General features: G+C 59.6%; 1 protein-coding gene across 1 annotated transcript; it reads right to left on the bottom strand.

Moving 5' to 3' along the window:
* Positions 1-657: 657 nt before the first annotated feature.
* Positions 658-14769, bottom strand: LOC121108714 (O-sialoglycoprotein endopeptidase; the record flags this gene model as incomplete). Its single annotated transcript, XM_040656817.2, is given in 3 exon segments — positions 658-833; positions 14374-14493; positions 14616-14769. Coding segments are annotated over 3 exon segments (411 nt in total), but the record flags the coding sequence as incomplete, so codon positions are not given.
* Positions 14770-15598: the final 829 nt, after the last annotated feature.

Here is a 15598-nt window from a genome sequence, read left to right as displayed (position 1 = left end):
CCCAACCCCCACCCTCCCATCCCCCCATTGCCCCCCATTGCCCCCCATCCCCCCCATCCCCCCCCATCACCCCCAAATTGCCCCCCATATCCCCCCCATTCCCCCCCCACCCTTCCATCCCCCCATTGCCCCCCATATTCCCTCCATTCCCCCCTCATCACCCCCCATATCCCCCCCATCGCCCCCCATCAGCCCCAATAACCCCAATCCCCCCATTGCCCCCCAACCCCCATTCTCCCCATCACCCCCCATCCCCCCCAACCCCCCATATCCCCCCCACCCCCTATCCCCCCATATCCCCCATTGCCCCCCATATTCCCCCCATATCCCCCCATTCCCCCCATCACCCCCAAATTACCCCCCATATTCCCCCCATTCCCCCCCACCCTTCCAAACCCCCCATCCCCCCAACCCCCCATATCCCCCCCCATTCCCCCATCCCCCCCATTGCCCCCCAACCCCCCACCCTCCCATCCCTCCATTGCCCCCTATTCCCCCATATCCCCCCCATATCCCCCCCATCACCCCCCAATTCCCCCCACCCCCCCACCCTCCCATATCCCTGATATCCCCCCCCATTACCCCATCACCCCCCATCCCCCCATTGCCCCCCAACCCCCATCGCCCCCCATTGCCCCCCATATCCCCCCCCCATACCTGTGTGTTCCCCCCGCTGACGTACAGCACCAGGGGGTCCCGGGCTGCCCCCAACAGCCGCCCCATCTCGATGTGCCCCACGCAGTGATTCACGGCCACCAATGGACGCCCCCAAAGCTGCGCCAACGTCCGCGCCACCGCCGCCACCACCGCCAATGGGGCGCCCATCCCCGGCCCTACAAGTGGGGGGGGGGAGATATGGGGTCTATGGGGGCTCTATGGGGGTCTATGGGGTCTCTATGGAGCTCTATGGGACTCTATGGGGTATCCATGGAGCTCTATGGAGCTCTAAAGGGGTCTATGGAGCTCTATGGGGACACTATGGAGGCTCTATGGGGGTCTATGGGGCTCTATGGAGCTCTATGGGGTCTCTATGGGGGTCTGTGAGGGTCTATGGGGACGCTATGGGGCTCTAAGGGGACTCTATGGAGGTCTATGGGGCTCTATGGGGGTCTATGGGGCTCTATGGGGGCTCCATGGGGCTCTATGGGGGCTCCATGGGGCTCTATGGGGGTCTATGGAATCTCTATGGGGCTCTATGGGGCTCGATGGGGGCCATGGGGTCTCCATGGGAGTCTAAGGGGACTCTACTGAGGTCTATGGGGTCTCTATGGGGCACTATGGGGTCTCTATGGGTCCCTATGTCCCACCACCGCCAATGGGGCGCCCATCCCCGGCCCTACAAGTGGGGGAGGGAGAGGGGGGGGGAGATATGGGGTCTATGGGGGCTCTATGGGAGTCTATAGGGGTCTATGGGGCTCTATGAGGGCTCTATGGGGCTCTACGGGGGTCTATGGGGACTCTATGGGGGTCTATGGGGTCCCTATGGGGGCTCTATGGGGTCTCTATGGGGGGCTATGGGGGTCTATGGGGGGCTATGGGGGTCTATGGGGCTCTAACGGGACTCTATGGGGCTCTATGGGGCTCTAAGGGGTTTCTATGGGGCGCTAAGGGGTCTCCATGGGGGTCTATGGGGTCTCTATGGGGCTCTGTGAGGGTCTATAGGGGCTCTATGGGGCTCTATGGGGACTCTATGGGGGTCTATGGGGGTCTATGGGGGCTCCATGAGGCTCTATGGGGTCCCTATGGAGATCTATGAGGGTCTATGGGGTCACCATGGGGGTCTATGGGGGTCTATGGGGGCTCCATGGGGCTCCATGGGGTCCCTATGGGGGTCTATGAGGGTCTATGGGGTCTCCATGGGGGTCTATGGGGTCTCTATGGGGGGCTATGGGGGTCTATGGGGTTCAAAGAAGACTCTATGGGGCTCTATGGGGTCTCTATGGGGGCTCTATGGGGGTCTATGGGGTCTCTATGTCCCACCACCGCCAATGGGGCGCCCATCCCCGGCCCTACAAGTTGGGGGGGGTAAACGGGGGGGAGATATGGGCTCTATGGGGGCTCTATGGGGGTCTATGGGGTCTCCATGAGGCTCTATGGGGTCCCTATGGGGATCTATGAGGGTCTATGGGGTCACCATGGGGGTCTATGGGGGTCTATGGGGGCTCCATGGGGCTCCATGGGGTGTCTATGGGGGTCTATGAGGGACTATGGGGTCTCCATGGGGGTCTATGGGGGTCTATGGGGGTCTATGGGGACTCTATGGGGGTCTATGAGGACTCTATGGGGGTCTATGGGGTCTCTATGGGGCTCTATGGGGTCCCTATGGGTCCCTATGTCCCACCACCGCCAATGGGGCGCCCATCCCCGGCCCTACAAGTGGGGGGGGGAAAGGGGGGGGGAGATATGGGGTCTATGGGGCTCTATGGGGGTCTATGGGGGTCTATGGGGGCTCTATGGGGGTCTATGGGGGCTCCATGGGGCTCTATGGGGCTCTATGGGGGCCTATGGGGGCTCTATGGGGCTCTATGAGGCTCAATGGGGGTCTATGAGGCTCTATGGGGTCTCCATGGGACTCTATGGGGCTCTATGGAGGTCTATGGGGGTCTATGGGTCTCTATGCATTCTCTATGGGGCTCTATGGAGGTCTATGAGGACTCTATGGGGACTCTATAAGGACTCTATGGGGATCTATGGGAGTCTATGGGGGCCTATGGGGGCTCTATGGGGCTCTATGGGGTCTCTATGGGGCTCTATGGATCCCTATGTCCCACCACCGCAAACGGGGCGCCCATCCCCGGCCCTACAAGTGGGGGGGGAAAAGGGGGGGGAAGATATGGGGTCTATGGGGCTCTATGGGAGTCTATGGGGGTCTATGAGGCTCTATGGGGGTCGATGGGATCTCTATGGGGGTCTATGGCGTCTCCATGGGGGTCTATGGGGGCTCCATGGGGCTCTAAGGGGTCCCTATGGGGGTCTATGGGGTCTCCATGGGGGTCTATGGGGGTCTATGGGGGCTCCATGGCGCTCTAAGGGGACTCTATGGAGGTCTATGGGGCTCTATGGGGTCTCCATGAGGCTCTATGGCGCTCTATGGGGGTCTATGGGGGTCTATGGGGCTCTATGGGGTCTCTATGGGGTCTCTATGGGGTCTCTATGGGGGCTCTATGCGGGTCTATGGGGTCTCTATGTCCCACCACCGCCAATGGGGCGACCATCCCCGGCCCTACAAGTGGGGGGGGTAAAGGGGGGGGCAGATATGGGGTCTATGGGGGCTCTAGGGGGGTCTATGGGGGTCTATGGGGGTCTATGGGCGTCGATGGGATCTCTATGGGGGTCTATGGCGTCTCCATGGGGGTCTATGGGGGCTCCATGGGGCTCTAAGGGGTCCCTATGGGGGTCTATGGGGTCTCCATGGGGGTCTATGGGGTCTCTATGGGGGTCTATGGGGGTCTATGGGGCTCTATGGGGTCTCTATGGGGCTCTATGGGGGCTCTATGGGGCTCTATGGGGCTCTATGAGGTCTCTATGGGGCTCTATGGATCCCTATGTCCCACCACCGCCAATGGGGCGCCCATCCCCGGCCCTACAAGTGGGGGGGGGAAAAGGGGGGGGAGATATGGGGTCTATGGGGCTCTATGGAGCTCTATGGGGCCTCTATGGGGCTCTACGGGGGTCTATGGGGTCCCTATGGGGGTCTATGGGGTCCCTATGGGGGCTCTATGGGGTCTCTATGGGGGGCTATGGGGGTCTATGGGGGTCTATGGGGTTCAAAGAAGTCTCTATGGGGCTCTATGGGGTCTCTATGGGGGCTCTATGGGGGCTCTATGGGGGTCTATGGGGTCTCTATGCGGGTCTATGGGGTCTCTATGTCCCACCACCGCCAATGGGGCACCCATCCCCGGCCCTACAAGTTGGGGGGGGTAAGGGGGGGGGAGATATGGGGTCTATGGGGCTCTAGGGGGGTCTATGGAGCTCTATGGGACTCTATGGGGTATCCATGCAGCTCTATGGAGCTCTAAAGGGGTCTATGGAGCTCTATGGGGACACTATGGGGGCTCTATGGGGGTCTATGGGGCTCTATGGAGCTCTATGGGGTCTCTATGGGGGTCTGTGAGGGTCTATGGGGACGCTATGGGGCTCTAAGGGGACTCTATGGAGGTCTATGGGGCTCTATGGGGGCTACATGGGGCTCTATGGGGGCTCCATGGGGCTCTATGGGGGTCTATGGAATCTCTATGGGGCTCTATGGGGCTCGATGGGGGCCATGGGGTCTCCATGGGAGTCTAAGGGGACTCTACTGAGGTCTATGGGGTCTCTATGGGGCACTATGGGGTCTCTATGGGTCCCTATGTCCCACCACCGCCAATGGGGCGCCCATCCCCGGCCCTACAAGTGGGGGAGGGAGAGGGGGGGGGCAGATATGGGGCTCTATGGGGGCTCTATGGAGCTCTATGGGGCCTCTATGGGAGTCTATGGGGGTCTACGAGGCTCTATGAGGGCTCTATGGGGCTCTACAGGGATCTATGGGGACTCTATGGGGGTCTATGGGGTCCCTATGGGGGTCTATGGGGTCCCTATGGGGAGTCTATGGGGGTCTATGGGGGCTCCATGGCGCTCTATGGGGGTCTATGGAGTCCCTATGGGGGTCTATAGGGTCCCTATGGAGAGTCTATGGGGGTCCATGGGGTCTCTATGGGGGTCTATGAGGGTCTATGGGGTCTCCATGGCGCTCTATGGGGGTCTATGGGGTCTCTATGGGGCTCTATGGGGCTCTATGGGGGCTCTATGGGGCTCTATGGGGGTCTATGGGGGTCTATGAGGTCTCTATGGGGCTCTATGGGTCCCTATGTCCCACCACCGACAATGGGGCGCCCATCCCCGGCCCTACAAGTGGGGGGGGGAAAGGGGCAGGGAGATATGGGGTCTATGGGGGCTCTATGGAGCTCTATGGGGGTCTATGAGGCTCTATGGGGGTCGATGGGATCTCTATGGGGGTCTATGGCGTCTCCATGGGGGTCTATGGGGACTCTATGGGGCTCTAAGGGGTTTCTATGGGGCGCTAAGGGGTCTCCATGGGGGTCTATGGGGGTCTATGGGGGCTCCATGGCGCTCTAAGGGGACTCTATGGAGGTCTATGGGGCTCTATGGGGTATCTATGGGCGGCTATGGGGGTCTATGGGGGTCTATGGGGTTCAAAGAAGTCTCTATGGGGCTCTATGGGGTCTCTATGGGGGCTCTATGGGGGCTCTATGGGGGTCTATGGGGGCTCTATGCGGGTCTATGGGGTCTCTATGTCCCACCACCGCCAATGGGGCGCCCATCCCCGGCCCTACAAGTGGGGGGGGGAAAGGGGCAGGGAGATATGGGGTCTATGGGGCTCTATGGGGCTCTATGGGGCCTCTATGGGAGTCTATGGGGGTCTACGAGGCTCTATGAGGGCTCTATGGGGCTCTAAAGGGATCTATGGGGACTCTATGGGGGTCTACGGGGTCCCTATGGGGGTCTATGGGGTCCCTATGGGGAGTCTATGGGGGTCCATGTGGTCTCTATGGGGGTCTATGGGGGTCTATGGGGGCTCCATGGCGCTCTATGGGGGTCTATGGAGTCCCTGTGGGGGTCTATAGGGTCCCTATGGAGAGTCTATGGGGGTCCATGGGGTCTCTATGGGGGTCTATGAGGGTCTATGGGGGCTCCATGGCGCTCTATGGGGGTCTATGGGGTCTCTATGGGGCTCTATGGGGGCCTATGGGGGCTCTATGGGGCTCTATGGGGGTCTATGAGGTCTCTATGGGGCTCTATGGATCCCTATGTCCCACCACCGCCAATGGGGCGCCCATCCCCGGCCCTACAAGTGGGGGGGGGTAAAGGGGGGGGCAGATATGGGGTCTATGGGGCTCTAGGGGGGTCTATGGGGGTCTATGAGGCTCTATGGGGGTCGATGGGATCTCTATGGGGGTCTATGGCGTCTCCATGGGGGTCTATGGGGGCTCCAAGGGGCTCTAAGGGGTCCCTATGGGGGTCTATGGGGTCTCTATGGGGCTCTGTGAGGGTCTATAGGGGCTCTATGGGGCTCTATGGGGACTCTATGGGGGTCTATGGGGGTCTATGGGGGCTCCATGAGGCTCTATGGGGTCCCTATGGGGATCTATGAGGGTCTATGGGGTCACCATGGGGGTCTATGGGGGTCTATGGGGGCTCCATGGGGCTCCATGGGGTCCCTATGGGGGGTCTATGAGGGTCTATGGGGTCTCCATGGGGGTCTATGGGGGTCTATGGGGGTCTATGGGGACTCTATGGGGACTCTATGGGGGTCTATGAGGACTCTATGGGGCTCTATGGGGTCTCTATGGGGCTCTATGGGGTCCCTATGGGTCCCTATGTCCCACCACCGCCAATGGGGCGCCCATCCCCGGCCCTACAAGTGGGGGGGGTAAAGGGGCAGGGAGATATGGGGCTCTATGGGGCTCTATGGAGCTCTATGGGGCCTCTATGGGAGTCTATGGGGGTCTACGAGGCTCTATGAGGGCTCTATGGGGCTCTACGGGGGTCTATGGGGACTCTATGGGGGTCTATGGCGTCCCTATGGGGGTCTATGGGGTCCCCATGGGGAGTCTATGGGGGTCCATGGGGTCTCTATGGGGGTCTATGGGGGTCTATGGGGGCTCCATGGCGCTCTATGGGGCTCTATGGGGACTCTATGGGGACTCTATGGGGGTCTATGGGGTCTCCATGAGGCTCTATGGGGTCCCTATGGGGATCTATGAGGGTCTATGGGGTCACCATGGGGGTCTATGGGGGTCTATGGGGGCTCCATGGGGCTCCATGGGGTCCCTATGGGGGTCTATGAGGGTCTATGGGGTCTCCATGGGGGTCTATGGGGGTCTATGGGGGGCTATGGGGTCTCTATGGGGCACTATGGGGTCTCTATGGGTCCCTATGTCCCACCACCGCCAATGGGGCGCCCATCCCCGGCCCTACAAGTGGGGGGGGGGGAAAGGGGGGGGCAGATATGGGGTCTATGGGGCACTACGGGGGTCTATGGGGGCTCTATGGGGCTCTATGGGGCTCTATGGGGCTCTACGGGGGTCTATGGGGACTCTATGGGGGTCTATGGGGTCCCTATGGGGGGTCTATGGGGTCTCTATGGGGGGCTATGGGGGTCTATGGGGGTCTATGGGGCTCTAACGGGACTCTATGGGGCTCTATGGGGCTCTATGGGGTTTCTATGGGGCACTAAGGGGTCTCCATGGGGGTCTATGGGGTCTCTATGGGGCTCTGTGAGGGTCTATAGGGGCTCTATGGGGCTCTATGGGGACTCTATGGGGGCCTATGGGGGTCTATGGGGGCTCCATGAGGCTCTATGGGGTCCCTATGGGGCTCTATGAGGGTCGATGGGGTCTCCATGGGGGTCTATGGGGCTCTATGGGGTGCAAAGGCGTCTCTATGGGGCTCTATGGGGTCTCTATGGGGCTCTATGGGGTCCCTATGGGTCCCTATGTCCCACCACCGCCAATGGGGCGCCCATCCCCGGCCCTACAAGTGGGGGGGGTAAAGGGGGGGGCAGATATGGGGTCTATGGGGCTCTATGGGGGTCTATGGGGGTCTATGGGGGCTCTATGGGGGCTCCATGGGGCTCTATGGGGCTCTATGGGGGACTATGGGGGCTCTATGGGGGTCTATGAGGTCTCTATGGGGCTCTATGGATCCCTATGTCCCACCACCGCCAATGGGGCGCCCATCCCCGGCCCTACAAGTGGGGGGGGGAAAGGGGGGGGAGATATGGGGTCTATGGGGCTCTATGGAGCTCTATGGGGTCCCTATGGGGATCTATGAGGGTCTATGGGGTCACCATGGGGGTCTATGGGGGTCTATGGGGGCTCCATGGGGCTCCATGGGGTCCCTATGGGGGTCTATGAGGGTCTATGGGGTCTCCATGGGGGTCTATGGGGGTCTATGGGGGGCTATGGGGTCTCTATGGGGCACTATGGGGTCTCTATGGGTCCCTATGTCCCACCACCGCCAATGGGGCGCCCATCCCCGGCCCTACAAGTGGGGGGGGGAAAGGGGGGGGGAGATATGGGGTCTATGGGGGCTCTATGGAGCTCTATGGGGCCTCTATGGGAGTCTATGGGGGTCTACGAGGCTCTATGAGGGCACTATGGGGCTCTACGGGGGTCTATGGGGCTCTATGGGGGCTCCATGGGGCTCTATGGGGTCTCCATGGAGGTCTATGGGGGTCTACGAGGCTCTATGAGGGCTCTATGGGGCTCTACAGGGATCTATGGGGACTCTATGGGGGTCTATGGGGTCCCTATGGGGGTCTTTGGGGTCCCTATGGGGAGTCTATGGGGGTCCATGGGGTCTCTATGGGGGTCTATGGGGGCTCCATGGCGCTCTATGGGGGTCTATGGGGTCTCTATGGGGCTCTATGGGGGCCTATGGGGGCTCTATGGGGCTCTATGGGGTCTCTATGCGGTCTCTATTGGTCCCTATGACCCACCACTGCCAATGGGGCGCCCATCCCCGGCCCTACAAGTGGGGGGGGGAAAGGGGGGGGGAGATATGGGGTCTATGGGGCTCTATGGAGCTCTATGGGGCCTCTATGGGAGTCTATGGGGGTCTACGAGGCTCTATGAGGGCTCTATGGGGCTCTACAGGGATCTATGGGGACTCTATGGGGGTCTATGGAGTCCCTATGGGGGTCTATGGGGTCCCTATGGGGAGTCTATGGGGGTCTATGGGGGCTCCATGGCGCTCTATGGGGGTCTATGGAGTCCCTATGGGGGTCTATAGGGTCCCTATGGAGAGTCTATGGGGGTCCATGGGGTCTCTTTGGGGGTCTATGGGGGTCTATGGGGGCTCCATGGCGCTCTATGGGGGTCTATGGGGTCTCCATGAGGCTCTATGGGGCTCTATGGGGGCTCCATGGGGCTCCATGGGGTCCCTATGGGGGTCTATGAGGGTCTATGGGGTCTCCATGAGGGTCTATGGGGGTCTATGGGGACTCTATGGGGGTCTATGAGGACTCTATGGGGCTCTATGGGGTCTCTATGGGTCCCTATGTCCCACCACCGCCAATGGGGCGCCCATCCCTGGCCCTACAAGTGGGGGGGGGAAAGGGGGGGGAGATATGGGGTCTATGGGGCTCTATGGAGCTCTATGGGGCTCTATGGGAGTCTATGGGGGTCTATGAGGCTCTATGAGGGCTCTATGAGGCTCTACGGGGGTCTATGGGGTCCCTATGGGGGTCTATGGGGCTCTATGGGGCTCTATGGGGCTCTATGGGGTCTCCATGGGGTCTCCATGGGGGTCTATGGGGGTCTATGGGGGCTCCACGGGGCTCTAAGGGGTCCCTATGGGGGTCTACGAGGGTCTATGGGGTCTCTATGGGGGTCTATGGGGGTCTATGGGGACTCTATGGGGGTCTATGAGGACTCTATGGGGCTCTATGGGGTCTCTATGGGGTCTCTATGGGGTCCCTATGGGTCCCTATGTCCCACCACCGCCAATGGGGCGCCCATCCCCCGCCCTACAAGTGGGGGGGGGAAAGGGGGGGGGAGATATGGGGTCTATGGGGGCTCTATGGGAGTCTATAGGGGTCTACGAGGCTCTATGAGGGCTCTATGGGGCTCTACAGGGATCTATGGGGACTCTATGGGGGTCTATGGGGTCCCTATGGGGGTCTATGGGGTCCCTATGGGGAGTCTATGGGGGTCTATGGGGGCTCCATGGCGCTCTATGGGGGTCTATGGAGTCCCTATGGGGGTCTATAGGGTCCCTATGGAGAGTCTATGGGGGTCCATGGGGTCTCTATGGGGGTCTATGAGGGTCTATGGGGGCTCCATGGCGCTCTATGGGGGTCTATGGGGTCTCTATGGGGCTCTATGGGGCTCTATGGGGGCTCTATGGGGCTCTATGGGGCTCTATGAGGTCTCTATGGGGCTCTATGGGTCCCTATGTCCCACCACCGCCAATGGGGCGCCCATCCCCGGCCCTACAAGTGGGGGGGGGAAAGGGGGGGGAGATATGGGGTCTATGGGGCTCTAGGGGGGTCTATGGGGGTCTATGAGGCTCTATGGGGGTCGATGGGATCTCTATGGGGGTCTATGGCGTCTCCATGGGGGTCTATGGGGGCTCCAAGGGGCTCGAAGGGGTCCGTATGGGGGTCTATGGGGTCTCTATGGGGCTCTGTGAGGGTCTATAGGGGCTCTATGGGGCTCTATGGGGACTCTATGGGGGTCTATGGGGGTCTATGGGGGTCTATGGGGGCTCCATGAGGCTCTATGGGGTCCCTATGGGGATCTATGAGGGTCTATGGGGTCACCATGGGGGTCTATGGGGGTCTATGGGGGGCTATGGGGACTCTATGGGGGTCTATGAGGACTCTATGGGGCTCTATGGGGTCTCTATGGGGCCTCTATGGGGCTCTATGGGGTCCCTATGGGTCCCTATGTCCCACCACCGCCAATGGGGCGCCCATCCCCGGCCCTACAAGTGGGGGGGGGAAAGGGGGGGGGAGATATGGGGTCTATGGGGGCTCTATGGGAGTCTATAGGGGTCTATGGGGCTCTATGAGGGCTCTATGGGGCTCTACGGGGGTCTATGGGGACTCTATGGGGGTCTATGGGGTCCCTATAGGGGTCTATGGGGTCCCTATGGGGACTCTATGGGGTCTCTATGGGGGTCTGTGAGGGTCTATGGGGACGCTATGGGGCTCTAAGGGGACTCTATGGAGGTCTATGGGGCTCTAAGGGGGTCTATGGGGCTCTATGGGGGCTCCATGGGGCTCTATGGGGACTCTATGGGGGTCTATGGGGGTCTATGGAATCTCTATGGGGCTCTATGGGGCTCGATGGGGGCCATGGGGTCTCCATGGGAGTCTAAGGGGACTCTATTGAGGTCTACGGGGTCTCTATGGGGCACTATGGGGTCTCTATGTGTCCCTATGTGTCCCTATGGGTCCCTATGTGTCCCTATGGGTCCCTATGTGTCCCTATGGGTCCCTATAGTTCTCTACGGGTCTGTATGTGTCCCTATGGGTCTCTATGGGGTTTCTATGGGGTCCCCATGGGGTCTCTATGGGTCTCTATGGGGTCCCTATGGGTCTCTATGGGATCCCTATGGGTCTCTATGGGTCCCCATGGGTCTCTATGGGGTTTCTATGGGTCTCTATGTGTCCCTATGGGGTCTCTATGGGTCCCTATGGGGTCTCTATGGGGTCTCTATGGGTCCCTATGGGTCCCTATGTGTTCCTATGGGTCTCTATGGGGTCCCTATGGGTCTCTATGGGGTCCCTATGGGTCCCTATGGGTCTCTATGTGTTTCTATGTCTCCCTATGGGGTCTCTATCAGTCCCTATGGGTCTCTATGGGTCCCTATGAGTCTCTACGTGTCCCTATGGGGTCTCTATGGGTCCCTATGGCTCCCCATGGGGTCTCTATGGGTCCCTATGTGTCCCTATGGGTCCCCATGGGTCTCTATGTGTCCCTATGGGGTCTCTATGGGGTCCCTATGGGGTCTCTATGGGGTCCCTCTGGGTCCCTATGGATCCGTATGGGTCTCTATGGGTCTCTATGGGGTTTCTATGGGTCTCTATGGGTCCCTATGTGTCCCTATGGGTCTCTATGGGGTCCCTATGTGTCCCTACGTGTCCCTATGGGGTCTCAATGTGTCCCTATGGGTCTCTATGGGTCCCCATGGGTCTCTATGGGGTTTCTATGGGTCTCTATGGGTCCCTATGTGTCTCTATGGGGTCCCTATGGGTCCCTATGGGTCTCTATGGGGTCCCTATGTGTCCCAATGTGTCCCTATTGGTCTCTATGTGTCCTTATGTGTCCCCATGGGTGTCCCTATGGGTCTCTATGGGGTTTCTATGGGTCTCTATGTGTCCCTATGGGTCTCTATGGGGTCTCTATGTGTCCCTATGTATCCCTATGGGTCTCTATGGGTCGCCATGGGTCTCTATGGGGTTTCTATGGGTCTCCATGTGTCCCTATGGGTCTCTATGGGGTCTCTATGTGTCCCTATGGGTCCCTATGGGTCTCTATGGGTCCCTATGGGGTCCCTATGGGGTCCCTATGAGTCTCTATGGGGTCTCTGTGTGTCCCCATGGGTCTCTATGGGGTTTCTATGGGTCTCTATGTGTCCCTATGGGTCTCTATGGGGTCCCTATGGGTCTCTATGGGGTCCCTATGTGTCCCTATGGGTCCCTATAGTTCTCTACGGGTCTCTATGTGTTCCTATGGGTCTCTATGGGGTCTCTATGGGTCCCTATGGGTCTCTATGTGTTTCTATGGCTCCCTATGGGGTCTCTATCGGTCCCTATGGGTCTCTATGGGTCCCTATGAGTCTCTATGTGTCCCTATGGGGTCTCTATGGGTCCCTATGGCTCCCCATGGGGTCTCTATGGGTCCCTATGGGTCTCTATGGGTCCCCATGGGTCTCTATGGGGTTTCTATGGGTCTCTATGTGTCCCTATGTGACCCTATGGCTCTCTATGGGGTCCCTATGGGGTCCTTCTGGGTCCCTATGGATCCGTATGGGTCTCTATGGGTCCCTATGGGGTCTCTATGGGTCCCTTTGGGTCTCTATGGCTCCCTATGGGTCTCTATGGGGTCCCTATGAATCTCAATGGGGTTTCTATGGGTCTCTATGGGGTCCCTATGTGTCCCTATGGGTTCCCATGTGTCCCTATGGGGCTCTATGGGGTCCCTATGGGTCTCTATGGGTCCCTATGTGTCCCTAGGGGTCTCTATGTGTCCTTATGTGTCCCCATGGAAGTCCCTATGGGTCTCTATGGGGTTTTTATGGGTCTCTATGTGTCCCTATGTGTCTCTATGGGGTCCCTATAGTTCTCTACAGGTCTCTATGGGGCTCTATGGGTCTCTATGGGTCCCTATGTGTCCCTATGGGTCTCTATGGGGTCCCTATGGGGTCTCTATGGGGTCCCTATGGGGTCCCTATGTGTCCCTATGGGTCTCTATGGGGTCCCTATGGGGTCTCTATGGGGTCCCTATGTGTCCCTATGGGTCTCTATGGGGTCCCTATGAGGTCTCTATGGGGTCCCTATGGGGTCTCTATGGGTCCCTACATGTCTCTATGAGTCTCTATGGGGTCCCTATGGGGTCTCTATGTGGTTTCTATGGGTCTCTATGTGTCCCTATGTGTCTCTATGGGTCTCTATGGGTCCCCATGGGGTCCCTATGTGTCAACATGGGTCTCTATGGGTCCCTATGGGTCTCTATGCGTCCCTATGGGTCTCTATGGCTCCCTATGTGGTCTCTATGGGTCTCTATGGGGTCCCTATGGGTCTCTATGGGGTCTCAATGGGTCCCTATGGATCCTTATGGGTCTCTATGTGTCCCTATGGGGTCTCTATGTGTCCCTATGGGGTCTCTATGGGTCCCCATGGGTCTCTATGGGGTTTCTATGGGTCCCTATGTGTCCCTATAGTTCTCTACGGGTCTCTATGGGTCCCTATGGGTCTCTATGGGGTCCCTATGAATCTCTATGGGGTTTCTATGGGTCTCTATGGGGTCCCTATGTGTCCCTATGGGTCTCTATGGGGTTTCTATGGGTCCATATGTGTCCCTACATGTCCGTATGGGTCTCTATGGGTCCCTACATGTCTCTATGAGTCTCTATGGGGTCCCTATGGGGTCTCTATGTGTCCCTATGGGTCCCTATGTGTTCCTATGGGTCTCTATGGGGTCCCTATGTGTCCCTATGGGTCCCTATGTGTTCCTATGGGTCCCTATGGGGTCTCTATGTGTCCCTATGGGTCCCTATGTGTTCCTATGGGTCTCTATGGGGTCCCTATGTGTCCCTATGGGTCCCTATGTGTTCCTATGGGTCCCTATGGGGTCTCTATGTGTCCCTATGGGTCCCTATGTGTTCCTATGGGTCTCTATGGGGTCCCTATGTGTCCCTATGGGTCCCTATAGTTCTCTACGGGTCTCTATGTGTTCCTATGGGTCTCTATGGGGTCCCTATAAGTCTCTGTGTCCCTATGTGTCCCTATGGGTCTCTATGGGTCCCTATGGGTCTCTATGGGGTCCCTATGGGTCCCAATGGGTCTCTATGGGGTACCTATGGGTCCCAATGTGTCCCTATGGGACCCATGGGTCTCTATGGGGTCTCTATGGGTCCCTAGGTTTCCCTGTGGGTCTCTATGGGGTCCCTATGTGTCCCTATGTGTCCCTATGAGTCCCTATGGGTGTCTATGTGTCTCTATGGGTCTCTATGGGTCCCTATGTGTCCCTATGGGTCTCTATGTGTTTCTATGGGTCCCTATGGGGTCCCTATGGGTCTCTATGGGGTCCCTATGGGTCACTATGGGTCCCTATGGGTCACTATGGGGTCTCCGTTCCGCACCTTTGGTGAAGGCGATGCCGTCGATGTCGGCGGGCCGCAGCCCCGCATCTCCGAGCGCCGCCTCCACCAACCCGAGCAGCTTCTCGCGGTGATGGCGGCTGACCGGGCCGGGTGCGAAGCCTGAACCGGAAGTGCCGGCGGAAAAGGTCACGACCCGACCGGAAGTCCTCCCCAACGACCGGAAGCGGGGGGTTTTAGGGTTACTAAAGGGGGTTTTTGGGGGAGGGGGTGTTTGGGCTCACCGTGTCCCGGCGGGGTGACGTACGTCGCCCTGCGGTTGCTCAGCACCCGGCCGTCCCGCACCACCCCGGCGCCCACTTTGTTAGCGGAGCCCTCCAGGCCCAGCACCGTCGGCATGGCTGCCGCTCCGCCGCTCCGGGGCCGCTTTAGGTTGCCGGGAGGAGGGACTTCCGCTCGCTGGCCAATCCCCGAGCTGCTGCCGGGGAGACTTCCGGTGACTCCGTCGGCCACTTCCGCCACGCCGCAACGTCACTTCCGGTGCCCACCCACCGCCCGCTTTTCTCGGCCAATCACAGGCGTTGCTACGAGACAACTTCCGGTTATTCTCAGAGCCGCTTCCGCTCTCTTTCAACGCAACTTTTGGTGCACTCCACCGCGCGAACTCCTCGGCCAATCCCTGCGTTCCATAGGCGCAACTTCCGGTGCTCCTCTCAGGCACTTCCGCTCTGCCTTTAGCAGCACTTCCGGCGCCCGTCCGCAGCACTCATTCGTACACCCCCCGTTCCATGGAGACAACTTCCGGTGCGCCGCGCAGCCACTTCCGCTGCCCCTCCCCATCACTTCCGGTGCAGTCCGCATCGCGCGTCCCGGCCTTGCGAAGGGACCACTTCTTGTTCGCACCGCCGCCACTTCCGGTCAAGGCCTAGACGCGCGCTCTTGAGGGCGACTTCCGGTGTTTTCAAGCCGCTCCGACTTCCCCTCTCGCTTCCGGTGGTTCCGTGCCGCCAAATCTCCGATATCGCCGCTTCCTTCCGCATGTGAGCGTCGGTTCCGGTGTCTTCACGCCCGACTTCCGGTGCCCAGCCTTCTTTCCCCAGCGCTTCCGCGTTTCGGGACCTGTTCCGGTCAGTCGCAACGTCACTTCCGGTGTGCGGCTCACCCCCCGCCGTCGTCTTCCGGTTTTCAGCTCCCCTTCCTTTTTATAGGCCCACTTCCGGTCTTTCGGTACGTCACTTCCGGTCCGAGTGTCACCACCGCCGACCTT

The sequence above is a fragment of the Gallus gallus genome (genome assembly GCF_016699485.2).
Source record: "Gallus gallus isolate bGalGal1 chromosome 35 unlocalized genomic scaffold, bGalGal1.mat.broiler.GRCg7b 35_unloc4, whole genome shotgun sequence".
Taxonomy (NCBI): Eukaryota; Metazoa; Chordata; class Aves; order Galliformes; family Phasianidae; genus Gallus; species Gallus gallus.
The sequence above is the reverse complement of the archived record's forward strand: the minus strand, read 5'-3'. Positions and strand labels throughout refer to the sequence as shown.